The 21,637-nt window shown below is 31.8% G+C and overlaps 1 protein-coding gene across 2 annotated transcripts in view; it reads left to right on the top strand.

The window, feature by feature from the left end:
* The window catches only part of LOC142332955 (inactive ubiquitin carboxyl-terminal hydrolase MINDY-4B-like), a 106,638-nt gene that overhangs the window by 15,836 nt on the left and 69,165 nt on the right, over positions 1–21,637 (top strand). Inside the window, exon 2 of one of the 2 annotated variants that reach the window (XM_075379674.1) lies at positions 19,165–19,315. The exons of the other annotated variant lie outside the window; for it this stretch is intronic. Within the exon in view, the coding sequence (XP_075235789.1) occupies positions 19,177–19,315 (139 nt within the window). The 5' untranslated portion in view covers positions 19,165–19,176. The remainder of the gene's footprint in view (positions 1–19,164; positions 19,316–21,637) is intronic. 2 annotated transcript variants of the gene reach the window in all.

Below are 21,637 nucleotides of genomic sequence, written 5' to 3'. Positions count from 1 at the left end.
CAGTGCTAGATTGGGCACATGTCTAGTTTACATAACCTTTAACGATTAAGTAGGTTTCAACGTTTTGCTTTTATATTAATCTTTTATTATTGGTTGTATTTATATCAATGCATTAACAATGAAATCAGATTGTCATTGTAATTTATTCATTTCATTTCATTTCAATGTTTGACAACAAAGAAAGATTTTATACATACTCGTATATATTTTTAATTAAATTAATATTTTATTGTATTTTCTGTATGTATACAATTGTCAATTGATGATAGCCAATAATGAATTATTATTATTGTTACTTTTTTTTAATTCTGTATTTAATTCGATTTTTATAATTTAATGTAACATAAACATATGAAAATTTTATTTTCTTCTTTAGAATTACACTAAAGATATTAATTTAAAAAATTTGACAATCTTCGACTATTAGATTCATTTTATATTTTAATTTTTTAATCTTAAAATATTCGATATTAAATAATACGACACTGGAGACGCTAGTTCTATCAGTACCATTTCCTACGCGTGCCACTTCCAACGATTTTCAGATAGGAGGCTTTGACCTGTGCGAGTTTTCACGATTTAATGATGCAATAATAAATAATAAAACACATATTAAGTGATATTGGTGGTGTGTTAAATTTGATTTATATTAAATACTAATGTTAGGTTGAATTGAAATCAGTGAATATAGGAATGAGTTATGAAATTGCAACAATGAAAGCGATGAAGGATTTTTTCTAGTAAGTATAAATTTCCGGAAGTAATTTTCATTTTATGCTCGCTTCATGTAGTTCAAAGCAGGTGTTTAGACCTTTTTTTTGATTAAAGGAAATTAAGAGGTAAAGTGTTTAATGTTTGAATGCGTGGAACACTTCCTGTTAAATTATTAAAGGTATATAGATAATTTGGAAATAGCTACTGTTGTTATAGATAAAAAAAAAAAAAACTGGTTAAGTATTGCATGATTTTCCCGGTTATTAAGAATAGAAATTAAAAGAGGTATGGCATTAAAAAAAAAAAAACAAGACAGAAAAAATATTTTTTAGAGGAGGGGAATAATTTTACAAAAACATTTTCTAAAAATATATTCAGGTATCTAATGAAGAAACGGAGAAATTTTCAGGACGAGTTATACTGGTGAAAATTACGAAAAAAATTCATAAAAACATGGATCTGAAAACGCTTTGTTTTCGAGTTACGGGTAGCGAAATATTTCGCCCGAATTTCAGCTCTTCTAATAAAAACCAAGCTCTACTATAATTTTTGGGATTCAAATTAAGGAATAAATTTGGTGGTTTCTTATGTAATTTGAACTGGGAAATAGGATAGATCGGCCTGGGTTTATTCCGAGCGGCCCTCTAACCTGTAGCTGTAGTGGGAGATTAGAGGTTATACTCAGCTCTCGACGGACCAGACCTGAGGACCTCTGGGACTAGGTTTATTGTACTGGCTGTGCTCCAATCGCTTAAATTATTACGATTCCTTTGCGGTGACTGAATCTTGCAGATTGATATGCTGTCGTGGCATACTTGATGCATTTATGCACTAGGGGTGTAGTGTAGTTTAGGCTTATTGTGGTAGGCGCGGGGTTTTCTTTCTACCGCGAGTAGGCTTTTTGCTTAGTTCCTGAGGGCAACGTGGTAGCGTTAGGTGTAAGCTGTCTTCTTCGGAAGGCAGAGCTCAATACTATCTCTCGTGGCGGATTACTGATGTAGATGTCCCACGGGGCATCTGCATCGGTGGCATCTCACCGTGGCCGGGCTGAACACTGTGGAATGTGATCAGTTTGAGGGCAAGAAGATGTCCTCCGTTAAAGCCACTGCTGGCTCGGAACGGTGGGGGTGGTGTAGCGACCTGACACGCTACGAGGCGGGATCTTCTCCCCTCGGGGGGGAATTGAGATGGGAAATAGGATAAAACAGGTCCCATAACTACAACTTCAACAGTTTTTATGATTTTCGACGTAAAACAAAATTCGGTGTCGAAAAACAAATTTTTTTTAGGTTTGTAGTAAAATAGCTTTGTTAAATGAGTAAAAAATGAAAGATTTAGTAATCAAACTTGTAGAGAATTTAATTCTAACAAAATAAATGTAAATATAACCAATAAAAAGATAATAAAAACTTTGAAAAATCGTTTTTTTAATTGAAGCAAAATGGACGAAAAATAGACAACAAAAATCGTATTATTCTTTCTGTACCTAATAAATGTTCTTTTTAAAGAATTTTAAAGCCTTCTTTTTAAACATTCTCAATTGTGTCAGCATTTACGAACGAAGGGGTCATTTCCAATGTGTTCTTTTTCTGTTGAACCCCAAGTAAATCATTGTCTTAATGATGAAAATTATGTGATTCAACGCAGCCCAGGTACTAAACAAGATGAATTTCATGTCGCACTGGTTTGTTAAAAAAAAAGTGTGGCGCATCCTTCGGAAATAAAATCTTTATCCTTTTCGCTTGCAAAAGGTTCAAAATTTGCGGCCAACAGATTACCCCCAGCCTTTAAAATTTTGTCATTATCTTCTAGAAAACGCTGATAAGGTAAATTCAGTTTTATTTACCGATGAAGCAACTTTTATGAGAAACAGAGTCTTCATTTCTAAAAATAGTCATTTGTGGAGTAAAGACAATCCAGATTATACTCTGAAAAACTAGTTTCAAACATAGATTTTACATTCATGTTTGGCGTAGCATTATGACAAAATTCTGGGCTCATTTGTTTTCAATGTAAACCTTACAGGAGATGCGTGCGTTCATTTCTTTAAAAATAATTTACCGGCTCTTTTGGAGAATGCACCTTTAGAAAGTAGATTTCTACTAGAAAGTAGAAAGTAGATTGCAAAAGATTTTCCAGCACGATGGCGCAACGCCATATTTTTCTTTAGTAGTTAGGAATCAATTGAATGTTTAAAGTGGATTGAACGCGGTGGATCGATCGATTGGCTACTACGATCACCTGATTTAACGCCACTAGATTTCTTCTTTTGGAGCCACATGAAAACGATAGTATACCAACAAAACATGTTACTCATTAAAATACGAAATGCTAATGAATTTACACGAAACGATCCTGAGATGTTAACGGAAAGCCACCGGAAATATTTTACGTCGGGCAGAGTGTCGTTTGCATTGTGTAGGAGGAAATTTCGAATAATTACTGTAACTGAGTTTTGTTATTCTTGTATAATTTATCATTTCATGTATTTTATTTCTTTTTTTTCCTATATTAAGAATAATGTTTATTTTGTACAGAATAATATGATTTTCTGTCAATTTTTTCGTCTGTTTTTCTTTAATAAAAAACTGATTTTTAAAAGTTTTTATTTACTTTTTTAAATTGTTTTTAATTATTTATTTTTTTTTTTGGCTGTATTTACATTAATTTTACTAAGAATTAAATTCTTTACGAGTTTTTTTACTAAATCTTTCGCATTTATTAGACATTTAACAAAGCTATTGTACTACAGACTTAAAAAAAAAAGTTTTATGACACCGAATTTTGTATTTTACGTCGGATATCTTAAAAACTACAAAAGTTACAGTCATGGGACCTATTTTTCCTATTTTCCAGCTCAAATTATATAAAAAACCAGCAACTTTTCTCCTTAATTTGGGTCCCAAGAATTACAGTAGAGCTTTTTTTTTATTTCAAGAGCTGAAATCGGGGCGAAATATTTCGCTAGCCGTAACTCGAAAACATAACGTTTAGACGTATGGGTATATGAACGTTTTTCATTATTTTCATCAGTAGAACATGTTATGAAAGTATCTCCGTTGGACACTAGATAACCTTCACAAATATAGATTAAGCTTAAAAAATTTGCTTAAGTAAAGTTTTTTCTAAATCTAACATCGTCTTTAATAAAGGCTGAAGTAAGAAAAATAAAATTTTCAAAAAAACGTTTCTTCATTTTAGGTTCGGATTTATATTTTTTTAAAAATGTAGACGTTTCTTGATAGATCTATATATGAAGTATAAACTTCCAAAAACAAGAAGGTAGAACAAAATAGTAAAAAACATATATATATATATATATATATATACGAAGTGCTACAATAAAGTAATGAGACTGATTTTTCTTTGCAAGATGTGGCAACCCTGCAGCTTGCGTAGGCACACCATCTTTGATCTTGGTCTGTAAGCTACTTCTAGTCCAAGAGGCACATTGATGTAACTGCTCTGTCGTGAGTTGTGCTGTAATAAGTGAACACGTGTTTGTGTCTCTCGTCACAGAAATGAAACCGCAAAATATTGCGCAACGGTATGCCATTTCTTTTTGCGTTAAATTGGGTGAAAACGCGACGACAACTTATGGTAAACTTCAGAAGGCTTTTGGAGAGGAGGTTATGTCAAGAGCTCAAGTTTTTCGGTGGCATAAAATTTTTAGTGAAGGCAGAACGAAGGTTGAAGATGAAGACCGCAGTGGACGACCATCAACCTCACGGACAGATGTCAACTTGACCAGGGTGCATGAAATCGTACGATCTGATCGAAGATTATCCGTGAAAATGATTGCAGAAGAACTCAACATCGATCGAGAAACGGATCGTCTAATATTAACTGAAGATCTTGGTATGAGAAAGATTTGTGCAAAAATGGTCCCCAAAAATCTTTCACAACATCGAGAAACACGGAAAAATGTGGCAGCCGATCTGTTAGAGCAAACGGAAATCAATCCAGATTTGTTGAGCCGTGTTATCACTCGTGATGAAGGTTGGTTTTTTCAATACGATCCAGAGACAAAACGCCAAAGTTCGCAATGGTGCTCAAAGGGATCACCCAGACCAAAAAAAGCTCGCATGTCAAAGTCAAAAGTGAAATATGCATGCTTGTGTGCTTCTTCGATTCCAAGGGAATTGTTCATAAAGAGTGGGTGCCTCCTGGACAAACAGTTAACCGATATTTCTACAAAGAAATTTTAGAAAGACTTCGTAAACGAGTTCTTCGTGTCCGTGCCAACATTGCTGATAATTGGATTCTGCATCACGATAATGCGCCATCCCATACTGCTCTGTCAGTACAGCGATTTTTAACCTCAAAACAAATTTCAGTACTACCACAGCCACCTTATTCACCAGATATCGCTCCATGCGACTTTTTTCTATTTTCAAGAGTCAAAATGGCGGTCAAGGGACACCATTTTTAAACAACACAAGATGTCCAAAAAGCTGTGACGAGGGTCTTGGAGGATATTACAGAAGATGAGTTCCAGAAATGTTACCATCAATGGCAGAAGCGCTGGAATAAGTGTGTGTAATCAGAGGGGAAGTACTTTGAAGGAGACAACACTAAACATGACTAAGCAACATTTTTTTTTCACATCAGTCTCATTACTTTATTGTCGCACCTCGCATATATAATAAATTTTAAAAGGTGGGAGTTGATTTTTGAAAAAAAATTGGATTATTTTTTATATGTATTGTAGGTAACAAATCGTTCTAGTAAATCTTTCTCTAAAATGCCTCTGAAGAAAATTTTTGTATTTATTAAACAAATATCTATATGTCAAACATAAAATAATGTGTTTCGACCTCAATTTTTTGTCTTTTACTCCAAATTTTTCAAAAATTACAGTTCTGGGCCCTATTATTTTCAATTTTTCAGTTCAAGTCACATATAAAACCGTTACATATACACATTAATTTGGTTTCAAAAATTAGTCTGGCTTAATTTTAACGAAAGCGCAAAAATCAGGGCGATATCTTTCGCCAGCCACTCCAAACCTATGCTTCTATGAACTTCTTTTTTTTTTACCCTGAAGAACATCTCCTGAAAGTTGATTTAATACTTCGTGAATCATTCAGTATATATGAATAACTATAACTGAAATAGGAACTACTTGGAAAATTATCGAAAAATAAAAACCATTTTTTCCTAACAAACATTAATATTAGCGTAGATTATAAGGAAGGTACATTTTTTAAATAAAATAAAAATTAGTTAATAGGGCTATTTTAAAATGTTTTTTAAACGTTTCATGAACGTAAGAATGTAATTTCTTATTAGGTAAAAGGAATATTTTGAAAGAGTACTTTTCTTTAAGTTTTTGGAAAAAAATTTGCACTAAAATGAAATTATATAATTAACAGAAAACTGATTACGTAATAAAATAAGATCATTGTAAATCGCTCGTCAATATTATTTAAATGAGAAGCTTCAGTTTTCAAATTTGTTGGCAAAAGATATAACGCGACTTATGAAATTTTCTGGAGGGAACACTAATGTTGTTTGAAAGGTCAGTGATCTGAAACCATTATTCTTATATGAGTAATATTGTTTGTTACTAAATATTATTTAATTAAGTTAAAAGATTGTATTAAGTTTGTAATTATTTATTAAAATGAATAAACGAATAAAAATTGGTGTTTCGTAGCGGGATTAGGTGAGCTTAAAAAGGCTTTTACGTACATGGGGTACTATTTTGTTTGGTCAATAAAACAGAATTCACACCATATACACACACACTAAACACACACACACACACACACACACACACACACACACACACCGAAACGTTCGTAGACTTATTGTGAATTATGAAATATTACCTCTGTATAAATTTATATTATTATCTTTTTTTGTTTTTACGATATAATCACGTAACCTTGAAACTTGTGCGTTGTTATATAGAAATGGAATTTTTTAGCGTATGAAAACTGTCATGCCTAACCGGAATTCAAACTCGAGACCTACGGATTAAAGTGAAGACGCTACCACTCCGCCACGGATAGATTTTCTTTGTAATTCATTAATTCTATCATTTTTTTTTTTTTCAAGTAATTAATTAGAAATGAAGGAATCAATCTATTACTCTTATAAAAATACAAAAAAAAGAAAAGTAATTGTAAATGGTTTAAATAAAAAAGAATCCCGAATTTTACTAAATATAAATTTTGGGAAAAACAATTTATTTTTAATTTAAAAAAAATAACACAGGTCTATTTACAATAGGTCTAATTTGTTTTTATTTAGGGTTTTTTGTATGATGAATGAGAGATGAATTTTTGTAGCGTATGGAAAAATTCCAAAAACCAGAATTGGAAATCGTACACAGAACTTTTCAGATGTATGATGAAGATGCTACCACTGCTCAACAGAAATTAAAAAGAACAAAAAAAAAATAACTGTAATATAACAAAGAAAATGAAATACCCGAATCCCAAAAATTACTCTCTCTCTCTCCACACACACACACACACACACACACACACACACACACACACACACACGCGCGCGCGCGCGCGCACACATACACACACAAACACAGACAGTGATTTACAAGGTTATGCAGATACCTTCGCATAACGAGATACTTAACGCTGCGTTAACGAGTTACACCTGGTGGAAAAATTTCGCCCAGATACATAAATTCTTGGAACGCAAAAATCTAAGCTAATTTGATGGTTTCATATGAAATTTGATCTGAAAAATTGAAAAAATGAACTGTAACTTCAGTAGTATTGTAGATAACCGGCGAAAAATGCAAAAAAACGGGGAGTCGCAAAAAGGCACTTTTTTACGTTTGACTTGTAATAAATCTGTTAAAATTGCCAATAAACAGATAAAACTCTTCAATAAAACTTGCAGGAAATTTAATTCTAAACAGAATAATATAAATAAAGTAAATAGAAAGCGAATAACAGTTAAATAAAATGGACGTTTGTTTTCAGCAATACAAAGCTCAATTTGCCAACACACCGGGTTGGTCTAGTGGTGAACGCGTCTTCCCAAATCAGCTGATTTGGAATTCGAGAGTTACAGCGTTCAAGTCCTAGTAAAGCCAGTTATTTTGACATGGATTTGAATTCTAGATCGTGGATACCGGTGTTCTTTGGTGGTTGGGTTTCAATTAACCATACATCTCAGGAACGGTCGAACTGAGATTGTACAAGACTACACTTCATTTACACTCATACATATCATCCTCTGAAGTATTATCTGAACAGTAGTTACCGGAGGCTAAACAGGAAAAAGAAAAGAAAAAGCTCAATTTGCCGGCTTCCGTAGCGCGAGTGGTAACGTTTCGGCCTTTCATCCGGAGGTCCCGGGTCCGAATCCCTGTCAGGCATGACATTTTCACACACGCTACAAATCATTCATCTCATCCTCTGAAGCAAATACCTATCGTTAGTGTCCCGGAGGTTAAAAAAAAAGTTGAATTTAACTGGAAAATTATTTTATCGATAACCGATTTATTTTTCAAAACTGTGGAAAAATGATTAAAAAAAACTGAAATTTCTGGTTTTCAATAATAATAAAAGAAATTTCAAAATAAATTGTTTCATACAGGACAGTAGGCCTTCTGTATCAATGATCGTTGCAGTGTTTTTAAGTTCTGTTAAAAAAAAACGATGATTTTTGTTTAAATCAAATTAAAATAAGGAACCATTTTTTTTTGAGAAATTTTTATTTCATAAGTTGGCAATACAATAACAACTGTCCAACAATTAAGTTTTTAGAATTGTAATTGTGTTGTTTTGTAAGCGTATAGTCGAGTTTCATTTCATTAGTGCAATTTTCCTGTTAGTACAAGTAGACAGCTGTACTGCATAACCATTTTGAATCTGGTTGTTTATTAAAGTAATAATGCCATACTTATTTTCGAATGAAGAATATGCTGATATGGTTTTTATTTTATTTTTTATTTTTAAATTTAATTATTTTAATTATGATTTATTTATTTTTAATTTTTAATTTTAATATTTATTTTATTTTCTTAAATTGTGTGTGTGAAGGTAGTGCAAGGCTGTTGAAGAATTTCGACAACGTTATCCTAATCGCAGGATTCCAAATCCAAGAATTATTATTGGGACATTTAGTATATTTATTAAATTTAATTAAAGTAGGTTTACCCGTTCCTGAGAAATAATTTTTTTTCTTGAAAACTCCAAAATGGCGTCCATAAGGAAAGCAAAGCAAAATACGACTTATCTCGATATGAACGTTTTTGCTCATTTTGTCCTGAATTAGTTCCTGAAGTTCGGGTAATACGTCTTGCAACACTCCGTAAATAAGTAAAATAATTGTAATCATTTATGAACCATAAATTAATAATTTAATGAAAAAAATAATTCGTTTTCAGTCAGTTTTTTTTAACTTTTATCGTTACTACTGCATTTTCTTTTTTAATTTGTAAGAGAACAAGAAATCTGAATTTTTTTTTATTTGCCATTTGAAATCAACCTTGAGAATAGGGGACTTTATTCATTGTTAATTCCATCAATTAAAACAATAGGGTATTTTATAACTATACTTTTATTCAAATTTTCTTTCTTTTTTTAATTATATTTTTATTTAACAAGATATTTTTTCTAATTGATACGGCTTCTATAAAAATGATAACGTTATAAATACCAGTAAAATATCAAGTCACTTTTTATTGCATATATGGATGATATGGTGATTAAAATAAAAAAACATCCCTTTCGGCACACCGGAAGGCGGAGGTAGATTTCACTGATGCTAAGTAGAGGATAAAAAAGATTTCCACCTTAAAGTTAAGACTTCAAATTTACTCAATACGACAATGATTGAATGTGAAAAAAAGTTTCACGTGTTTAGCATACGACAAGCTCAATCTTCATACAATTCCAGCATCATTTTGGTCATCCTTTGCCTTAAGGGTTGGTCATATCAAAAATTGTTTCAGACAAAAGTATTAGGTAATGTTTAGAGGGCTAACGACCACTTTAAACCGATTGTGCATATTAAGGGAGGTATGATTTTTTGTTTGTTTTCGAAAACCCATTTTAACCACCCCCTAGACCGGTGAAAAAAAAACCCCTTGATATCAAAAAACTTTACTTACGTAAGTTTTAGGACCTTATCCAAAGAAAAGTAGGAACTTTAAACGAGTTCGATATTTTACTTAATAAGAAAGTTATAGCGATTTTTTTTTTCGAAAAAGACCTCCCCTTTTCATTCACATGGTCCGATTTTGCCCATTAACGAAATCGACCGAGATTTTGGGTCGTTTTATTTTATGTATTAATTTGAAAGTGATTGGGGCAAAATTACGGCAGTTATCGTGTCCACAAAAAAGTTAAATTATATATATATATATATATATATATATATATATATATATATATTTATTTATATATAAACTTTTGAACTGATGGTGGTTTTGGGGTCTGGGGGATGTGAAACGCGAAGATATGTCAAAACAATAAAATAACACAAATGGATTTCTACTTTACAAATGTGACACTTTCGGGATGTGTGTTGAGGATAAAGCAATGAAGTAATGTTTGAATTTTTCGGTCGGTTACAGAATATAGATAAATCTGATGTGGACACCACATGACTTCCTGGTATGCCTATTAAATTACATTTACACATTTTTTGCTGCATTTCATTTAAACTTATTTCATTTGAAAGCGAGATAAAATCCTCCAATTATTTAATAAAGTAGACAGTTGCACAAATGCTAAAATATTCGTTTTTATTAATATCGAATATTTATACAATTATTAATTCAAGGATAGAGTAAAAGTCCCTTTATTACTCTTTAAATAAATGTAAGTCTTATATCTATCTAATACTATGGTTTTTAAATTATTATGATGTAACCATGAACAAAATCAAAACAAATCAGGTGTTCCATCAAATCTGATGTGGATACCACATGACTTTCTTGTACGCCTATTAAAATGAAAATGAAATTTTTTTAAAATGAAAAGTACATAAATTTTTTTTCATTCATAACTTCTGACTTCTTATTTATTTTTATCATTAAATTAGTATTTATTGTAATTTTTTTACTATCAGAGGTTAATAATTATTAATAAATCAATATATTTAAATTAAAAAAAAAAAAAGAAAAAGACTTTCGCCGGTGTTTGTGCTCCAGGATTTAACCAAGCGCGGATTGACGCTTCGTTTACGGATAATACATGAAGCACCAGCTCTCATCCCCAGTTACAATTGTTTGAAAAAAAATTCGGGTCGCTATCGGCAGTTTCAACGAAGTCTTGAGCCCAAGAAAGACGCATCTATTTCTGTTTATTTAGTGTATATCAAAAATCGATATATTAAGCTTTAACATAACTCTTGAAACCTCTGCCAACTGTACATTACCCAATAGGCCAACACAGTTATTGATATCTACTGGAATAACATTCCCGATGGGACTTCCCCACTTTTCCAGTATGTTGCAGCTTCTTGTGAATTATCAGTAGTATTAATAATATAAACTCTTATTTGATATATCAGTCATACTATGATTATATTCATCGACTAATTAAATAGTTGGGAATATTCTTACAGAATTTCCATCTACAAATTCGTCTGTTAAAGGTTCCTTACTTCTTTTGAAAAGTATTTCCAATCAACCAGTTGTAACTTCGCCAAAACGCAAGGTATTTAATAAATCAATGAAATCCATGTCATTTTTTTGTCTCATATTTATTGTCAGTTTTAAAAATGAAAACCTATACCACAAATTTATTTCTGCTTCACACAAAGGAGGTTGAACAAAACATTAATGACCTGTAACTGGAGGCAGGAGCATTATAACACCAAAAAGAATCTTTTTAACCCCATTCAATAACTTATCTTTATTAATGAGACACAGAAAATTATGAAATAATTATTAAAAAAAAAAAAAAAAAATGGAAACGACATCAAAATGCGCTAAAATGTTAGAAATAATTTCGTTCGAATACTTAATTAATTTCTTAGACACATTTTTGAATCCGCGCCCAAAATACATGATCATACTTATGTGGTACTTGAATGGACGTATAGATGGCGTATAAAATAAAAAAACCAATAATCGCAAACGGAAAAGTAATCGAAGCACATAAATATGAATTCCACTGATGTAATATCGGTATTGGTTTTTATGAAGTATACGTGTATAGTATTTTAGAACAAATTTATATTTTATTTAGAAATTAATTTTGTAGAAGCAGGCGCCAATTCAAAAATGTGTATCAGGAATTATTAATTAAGTGTTTGGACGAAATTATTTCTTATTTTTTAACGTATTTTGATGTTGGGTCTATTTAAAAAAAAAAAATATATATATTATCTGTTTTTATATTGATGTGATCTATATATATTTTATTATGTTCTGGTCAGAATAAAATTTATTTATTTATTTACGAATATTTAGGCCCAACTTATGACATCTAAAACCAATTAACTAAAATAATTTAACTAATTTGAATAACGAGAAATAACGAACAGCTAAAATTTCTTAGAATTATTATCTTAGGTAATTTTCTTAGAAAATTATTGTAAATCTTAAAAAAGCTGACAATACAGATATAAGACTGTCCCGTCACGCGGCTAAGCCGCGTTCAGCGAAAGTCCTAAAACTGTGGATTGTTTTTGATGCACGGTTTACACGCGCAATTTAATTTAAAATATTTGTAATTTCTGGTGCATGACTTTTGATTGGGTCCGGCCGCTTGGTAAGGTTTGGGGCTCCCAATATAGTAAAGAATAATTTATATGCGTAATTAGACGATAATAAAAGAAATCACAATGAAAAATAACCATCATAAAGATCACAACAAAGCTTCAAAGTTTAAAGCATTTTGCAAAGTTTTGAGGTGGAAGTGAGATTTTGAAAAATTGTTTTTTTGCAAATATTGATATTTTTTAATTATTAACAAGTGTGCCTAAGGAAAATATGATCTTAATTAGGAGAAATATCGAGATACTGAGGGTGACCTTGCTGTACAGCCTCATCTCCTTGACCTTTTAAGTTGAAAATTTAATGGAATCAATGTCCCGTATATAGAAGTAATCTGATCAGATTTGGTCAAAATTGGTCCAGTAGTTCTGGAAATATAAGGTAATTTAGAGGCCAACACCGAACACACACGTACATATGAACATCCGGAGAATTTTCATTCGGTCTTTTGGGTACTTAGGTGTCAAAACGTCAAGATCCGGTAAAAATCGATATGCCCAAATTGAACCGATTACAGTACTTTCCCTTCTAGATCTATAGCGCTATCTAGATGAGAAAGTAACAGTAGTGGCTCGTAGCTAAAATTATTGGTGGTGCTGCTCCAGAAACTTTTTTTCTGAGCCTTTTCAAGGGTATGGTTAAAATTTTCTGTAAAATAAAAAAACCGAAAAAAATGAATCAAATAGATTAGCTGGAAGCAGGATAGTAATCTAATTCTATACTTTATCACATCCAAGAATATGGTACATGGGTTTTAAGCACATTGTGCTTAAAAACCGTATTCGGTTTAACCGAATAAATAATAAAATGTCCATACAGATAATATTTTTTAGTATTATTAGATAATAACTTAATAAAATGTCCGCTTAAAAATATTATATTCCGATGGTGCTTAATTTAAATTTCTATGTACACAGAAACAAATACATAATTAGTTTTTACTATTTACCTTCTCTTTCGCTTTTCCAGCGTGTTTTTGGACAGATTTGGCAATCAAAGAGCCTTTGCTTTACGCCTTCTTATGATCAGTACTGAAAAAAACAACTAACCGCTTTCATATTCCTTCCACCGACTAACATAGAAAAGGGAACGAACAAGAAACGTTCCATACACACGCGGAGTAAAAAACAACTTCCTTCCACCAGACGCCAGGGTCGGCACTGCGGGAGCGACAGTGCTCTCCTCCTTTGCAGCATCGCGTGCAGTTTCCTATATGCGCAGGCGCACAATAATCAAACACCACGCCACTGGAACTGTGAAGCGCACAGTTCCATACAAAGATTTTTGTATCTTTTTCATAAAGTGGGGTATGGTTACTCAAATTAAGTTTAAGGATTATATATTGTACGAGTATAAAGAAAGAATTAAAGAAAAATGGGCTCATTATATTAAATTTTATTGATAATATCAAGTGGAAACAGGCGTTGCTGCAGTTCTACTGGAAAGGGGGTACCTATACGCGAGTCACCACTGGAAAATAAGAAAGAAAGTATTGGGAGTTTAAAAACAGATTTTATTTTATTTTTAGATTTAACGTAACCTATCTTTAAATAAATTATTAATTAGTCTTATTTAATTAGTAAATAAATAATAACTCTGTAATAAAGTCTGTTGATATTTTTCTGTAACAATTAATGTAGTAAATAAATACAAAAACAAAAAATACATTTTAAAGAAGTCCAGATTTTATTTTAAAAAAAAAACAAACTATAACATGGAAAAATATTTAAAAATTGAAAATTATTTACATTAAACCAACTAGAAATTATAATTGTATTTACGTAATTAGACGTTATTTATTATTTTAAATTGCAGCCTGATTCTCAGTTTAAATAATAATATTAATCTCCATGGTTGAGTGCTACCGTCTCGGCTTTTTAACCGAAGATCCTGGGTTCGAATCCTGGACAGGCATTTTTCATTCAGTAAAAAATTCCAATTCATATCTCACGCACAAGCTTTTTAAGCTTATTTGGCGATATAAGCAAAAAAAAAATTTTTTTAATAATACTAAAAACTGTATAATAACAAAACTCTTTGAGCTCTTTCGATTATTTCGTCATTAGAGAATAAAACATTTAACATTCAGTAGAAGATAAAGGGAAAAAATTTCTTGTTAAAATAATTCAGTTAAAAATGGAACTAAAACGTTTACTACCACCTTGTATTTTAATAATTTTTAAATATCTCATACACGACGACGGTCATGATTCATGATGACGGCATAAATTGGCGAAAGCGCTTGAGATTTATTTTTTTATTTTTTTTATTGCACTTTATAGTCAAGGGGCTATTTTTAATTAATATTTTAGTATTATTTCATCATTAGAGAACGGATTATATGCAACGTAAAAAGCTTGAAATATGCATGAAAAGTGTCAAAATATGCAACTTTAAATAATAAAAAAAGAGTAACTTTTAGTGTTTTTATTTCAAAATCAGCATACAATTAGTAATTAGTTGAATAACAGATCGATAAATTCGATAATTAACAATTATTTAATGGAATGGAATGCAAAGTTGGCAGGAGTCTATTACTCCCTACTTTATCGCAGAACCTGGACAGAGTCCCTTGCTGCTGGATCATTCTAATCGGGCTTGGTTTTTAAAAGGGTTATTTTTTAATCTCGGATCTAATTTTTCAAGTTTTGTCTATTATTATTTTAGTGAATTTAAGACGGATTTAATTGCATTCCAATCCGTTGTTAAACCAGCGTTAAACCGACCGCGGAAGGCTAGGCTTATAAAGCCTGTCCTCCCGACGTAATTCCCCTTCAGACCGTCCACTGAAGTCCTTTCGGTGCTAACTCTTAATAGGCTAGCAGGAATACGCCACAACGGGGCACTAGCTATAAGGAGGGAGCAATGCGTCCCCTTTTACGGAGGAGTCGCGATTGCTGGGTTATTTTGTCTTACTGTAAGTTTTTTTTTTTAAAAAAGGAGAGGTTGTGTAGAAGCTCTTCATCCGCTTCTGGTATGGCTGCCCTTCAGGACGCATCTATGCTGGGCTCTGTTCCGGACTCCAGTCCGTGATGTTGAGACGAGTGGCTGGTCTTCCTTCTTCTTCATCTTCATCTTCTCCCTCTTCTTCTTCCGAAGACCTCTTCGTTCTTCTTTGGCCTGCACTTTCCAAGAATTGGTAGTAACCGAAGTTACATACCATTAACCTTGGAATACCCGAAGCCCCTAAGGGCTGAACGGGGGAAAGTGCAGGTTTCTTCGTTCTTCTATGCTGTCAGTGGCTGCTGGGCAGGTGACTGCTGGGCAGGTGGCTGCTGGGCTTGTGACTGCTGGGCTGATGGCTGCTGGGCTCGTTCCCTCTTTCTTATTTCTTGAAAGGAAAGGAAGGTAATAGGGAACTTACAATGGTGATACCTATTCGCGATCGCGATTTTGGGGCGGCGATTTTCTTAAAGAAGTAAACAGAAATTATTCACTCCACGTAATTATTAACCTTCAGACACACGTGTGTCTGAGAAGGGGTTGGGGGGACCGCGTGGCCGCAGTGAAGAAACCATTTGTTTTTGTGGTGGCTGTTGGTATCTGCAACAAAAGAAGCAGAACACATACACGAAAAAAAAAAAAAAAAATTTTTTTAATTTTGACCGCGTTTTTGTTTTATGCGCGACTTACCGTATTTGACGTCTTCAAACTATATAACTCGCGAAAACTATTCACTCGCGACCCCGGAAACGCGTCTGACGCACTATTCCGTTTATGGCTCATGCGATATGGAGGCCCCTAAGCCTGGTTTGTCGATTTTCGGCTACCGCACCGCACCATCACGGTGGTTCGTCCAGTACGGCGTGAGGCCGCCAATTATTTAACATTTTATTACTTTTGTAAACATAAACAATCAGAGGTACTGTTCCGCGGCTGCTAAGTACGCCCTAAGAGCCGTGCAGCTAATAGGTTTGTCCGGCTAAAACGTAAGATTTCATTTATTAACAAGGTACCCTACCGAAAAAAATATTGTAAATATAGCGAAAATATGCATCATCACTAGATATTAAGAAAAATATGCAATAACTGGTTAGAATGGGCTTAATATGCGGATGTACATGCAAATATGAAAATGCATATAATCCTGTCTGTATTCATCAGTATTTGGTGTTCTTCACGCTTTGTTGTCTCCACCCATTTCTGTCCCAAGCCTTCTCTTCTTTGTTCCCTTGTAGTTTTCAATTTTAACTTCATCTTTTAACTTTATCCTCCTTCTTTCTCGCTGCCTACTGATCCTTCCAATCCAATTACGTATTAATATTCCATATTCTCCAACCGCATGTTCTAATTAGGATCCCTTTCTTTTGTGCACTTTCGCATTAAGTGTTCATTCGTATTTAATCCTGTTCCTTACTTTTTCATTCCTCACTTTGTCGTTTATCTTATTTTCTCCATTCTTCTTCATAACCACACATCAAAATCCTCAATCCAGTTCATCATCTATGCTTCATTTTCGTAAAATAAGACACTTCATTCATAGCATTTGACTAATCTTAACTCTAAGACTACTTTTACTACCTAGTAATTTCCTTTTCTTACTAATGAATTTATTTTCCCATTGCGTTTTTCTCTGTCAATATATTCCTCAAATATTTGTATTTTTTACTTTTATTATTCTTCTTTAAGGTATTTTTACAACTAAATCCTCTTTGTTGTTTATTTCCATTTCTTTTCCTGTATTTATTTTCATTCAATACTCTCTCATTCCTTTCTCCAGGACTGTTCACAATTTTTGAAGCACGTCCGTGTCATCAGGTTGAACTACATCAGCGAAACTTATGTATTTTAATTTTCACCGTCTATTCTTATTCCTTCTTCTAATATATTTCTTATCATATCTTTAATATAAATGTTGAACAGTCCCGGTGAGTGGCGTATTCATGCTTAACACTAAGACCTACGAAGTCAACCACATTTTTACTTCGGCGTTGCGTCGTCAGTTTAATATATCGAGCAGCATTCGTGATGTCTTGGGCAATGATGGCAGGGTTTTGGAGCGAATGTTTCTCTTTTTTCATAGTACTGGGTTCTGCAAAGGATTTAATATACTTATATATGTTTTTCTGTAAGGAGAGTTTTTTAATAATTTTAATCTTTATTTTCGATTTGATTTTTTAGTTTTATGTGTTTAATTTTACTATCCGGGGTGGGGATTTTTGCACAACCCATCAGAGTTAGGTAAGTTTTTATACTTTCTTTATTCTATTATTTTATCTTTAATATTTTATCAACTTTGTCTGTGATATTAGTTTTGGGTTTTATTTGGCCTTCTTCGCTTGTTTTAGTAGATTTTTATTATATGATTAATATTACGTTTACACCTTGTGTAGCTTATTATTTTGGAGTTATATTACCCTTCAAATAATAACTACCGGGCGATGATAACGCCCAAGCGTTTTTTGCTCACAAACAAAAAAAAAAAAAAAAAAAAACATTTTTACTTATTTTAATTGTTATTGGTGCATTTATATTAACTTATTTACCTATGTTTGATAAAACGTATAATTCTGATTTATAATTTTTTTTACTTAACTAGCGTACCCTGTCGCGACTTCGCCCACAATATAGATGTAGCTTCACTCGCAATACTTTTTTAATAGCAAACTTATTTTTTTATAAATAAAAAATATTTAATCAACAATATTATATTTAGATTTTCATTAAATCCTCATAAAACGGTAAATAAAAGTTTTTACGAAAAATACTGAAGGATTATACGATAAACAATGAATTGTTGCCAAAACTTAAATAAAGGAAAACAAAAAAGGAAGATAAGAAAATTGTACAATATTTGTTAGACCAATCCATTTTATGAATGAATTAAAGTACTTTAATATAAAAATCCAATAAAGATAAACAAAAAATTAATATTACAATCCAAAATCTAGCATCCCCATCGCGGCTTCGCTCGTGCTCTATGGTTACTTGCGCTTCTCGTCACGATCAGAAGGTCATGGCTCGCTTCGATCTCCCTTCCCGTATTCTCCCGTTTCCCTTTCCCTTTCTTCCCTTTCTCCTTCCTCTTTTCTCTTTCCATTTATTTTCCCCGTTTTCTTTTTAAAATTTTTCCCTTTTTTCCTTTTACCCTCTTCCCTTTTACCTTTTTCAATTTTTCCCGATTCCCTTTTCCGATTTTCTCTTTCTTCCTTCTTCCCCGCGCGTAAATCGGTCCATTAGTTTTTTAGTCTATCGCGGACACACATATCAGAAACATTGCAATGGAATCGTAAAATATTTAGTATAGCGTATGTTGCTTTTACGTCCAACAGATAGCGCTGTTAACACGAAATTTAGTTTTTTATCGATTTGAACCACTTAAAAATTTAATTTCGCAAAATCCTTTCTTAGTGTACGCCTACTTAAAGAAACGAAGGTACCTTGAAAATTTCAGGTCTCTTCCTTTAATAGTTTTGGTTGTACGTTGATTAAGAGTCTGTGAATCAGTCAGGACATTATCTTTTATATAAGAGATTTTTAATATGCTTTTATTTAGTAAAATTCTTAATTATTAAAAATGTTATTTTACGTATACTTTTTGAGTTAATGAAATTATTCTTCACCACAGAATCTTTGGAAAGATTTTACTGGAATATGGAAGTGGAATTATGTAGCTTTTGAAAAATGCCATGCCTTACCGGGATTCGAACCCGGGTATCCGTATGAAAGGCTGAGACGCTACCACTCCGCCATGGAGATCGGCGGTTATATTTATAAATATTATTTATTTTATGTTTAAGGTTAAAAAGAAAATGTTCACTAAAGAAGAAGGTGAAGAAGAAGAAGAAATATCAAATACAGAAAATTCTTCGAGAAAATTTGAAATGCTAGCAAGAGCATTACAGATATCTGTTTTAAAAAATAATGAAAATCGTCACTTATCTACTGGCGGTAAGTTATTATGGTTAATTATAATTAGTTTGTGTATTAATAAAATTTTACGTTTCCACGATGAAAACATTACCTATTGATTTATCAGTCCAATAGTTTTTAGTTATTCTCTACTATGTAAAATAAAGAAAACGTCTATAAAAAAGGAGAACATGTTTCTTACGTAAGTTTTCTGTAATTTTCTTTAATATTTTTTTTTTATTAAAAACATTTTGAAGAAATAAAATAAATGATAGCACCATAAAGAAAACATAGTTTTTATATGTAAAAAAATGTGATATGAGCAGCACATAACTTCCTGGTACACCTATTAAATTACATTTACACATTTTTTTTCAAATGAAAAGTACGTAAAATTTTATTTCATTAAAAACATCTGATATTTTTTCATATATATATATATAATTTTTTTATAATGAGAGGTTAATAATTTTTGTAATAAATAATATATCTAAATAAAACAAAAAAGTTAAAAAAAAGGAGATGAAGTCTGATTCGAACCGATGTGCCTTCCCCCTAAGATCAATATAATATTTTACTTGGCTATAACTCTGGAATCAATGAAAATAATTACCACTTATGATATATCATTAAAAAGATCTCAATGAGGGCTTATTACTGCAGTTAAGAAAAAGTCTAAAATCCAAATTCTTTTGGGCGTTTTTGAACACTTCTGGTTCAGTCGATTGCAGTCAAAAGGGAAGCTGCACAACTAGATATTACAACAGTCCTAAATCCAAAATTTCAATATCCTACGGCTAATCGTTTTTTGAATTATGCGAGATACATACGTACGTACAGACGTGAGGCCGAAACTAGTCAAAATTGATTTAGGGATGGTCAAACTGGATATTTCCGTTGAAATCTGGAAACCGAAATTTTTCGCGATCGCAATACTTCCTTTACAAGGAAGTAAAAACGGTACAAACAAATTAAGTCAAATTTTCAGATATTTCTGTAAAGGTTAATATTTAATCATGTCTTCAAAAGTAATTTTCAGTGCATAAGCGTCAACCTTATTCTGTGAATTTTATTCATCTATTTTATTTCATTCTTCAATTTTATTCATCTATTCATCATCCGTACCAAATTAAATATTTTGCAATTTTATCCTTGAATTAAGAAAATATTTCGCTAGAAATTGGATAACTCTGTTTAATTTCAAGTTACATTTCATACGAAATCATTTAAGTAATTTTATAACAAAATATTTTTGGAGTATTTTAAATCTAAAAAAAAAAAATTACGTAAAACGATTCCTCAGCGCAAAACAAAAAATTGTTTTCCTGCCAAACTGGTATTGAACAGTATCCGTTCAGAACTACTGTTTTATTTCTAAACTGTTACGATTCGAAAATAAATAAAATTAAAATTTTTTTCTATTAATTCAAACCGGGAAGCTCATAAATCAGATTTGTTTAAATTTTTGTAACGACTGATACTAATTATTTAAGTACCTGAGCGGGCGCGTTCATATATTGTTACGTAATAAATTGTAGACGTTTATGAAATGAAAAATTGAAGATTGAATAATGTTTGGGAACATCATTCATTTTAATTCTCACAAAATAAATACCAATACATTAAAATTGATCGCTTGTCACCTTGTAAAAAGAATTTCATCTATATTGTGAAAATGAACTAACCTTAGCAATCGGGTCTTATACCATTGTTATTATAACATTGATTATACAAAACTAGTTTGGTTGTTTCCCCTTCTACATTTTTCATATACACGCACACATATATACTACCTTATCAATTTATTATTGTCATTTATCGTTTGTGTTAACTTATAAGTTCCTTGATTCAGTTTTCTGCTTCACCTAGAATGAGTAACTTGTGCTGTGTTGTGCGGTAGTAGAATTTGTGTTAAAAAACGATTTTTAAACGTGTTTTTTTTTTTACAAAAGAAATTTTATTTTATATTCACACATGTGTTAATTATTTTTAACATATATGAATTTTATAAATTAAAAAAAAAATGTTTATTAAAATTGTATGAACAATTAATATTTACATATTATTTTTTTTTTCTAGATTTATTTAAAATTGGTCGAAACATTGTTTGGAAGTTATCTGTAAAATATTTAATATATAAATACGAAAGATTGTGGCGACTCTGTCTGTTTACAACAGCAACACGCGAGAACCAAATGACCGATTATTAATAATTACTTTAAAATTTTTAGGATACATCCTTATTTTCCCAGGGAACATTTTAACCCATTGATGGAGGTCCTAATCCTGTTGGGGGTTGGTTTTTTCCTCTTGGTCGACGACCTAACACCGTTTTTGAATTTATTTTTCGACGTAAAACTA

Source organism: Lycorma delicatula, chromosome 12 (genome assembly GCF_047948215.1).
Source record: "Lycorma delicatula isolate Av1 chromosome 12, ASM4794821v1, whole genome shotgun sequence".
Taxonomy (NCBI): Eukaryota; Metazoa; Arthropoda; class Insecta; order Hemiptera; family Fulgoridae; genus Lycorma; species Lycorma delicatula.
This window is presented reverse-complemented; position numbering and strand designations above follow the sequence as displayed.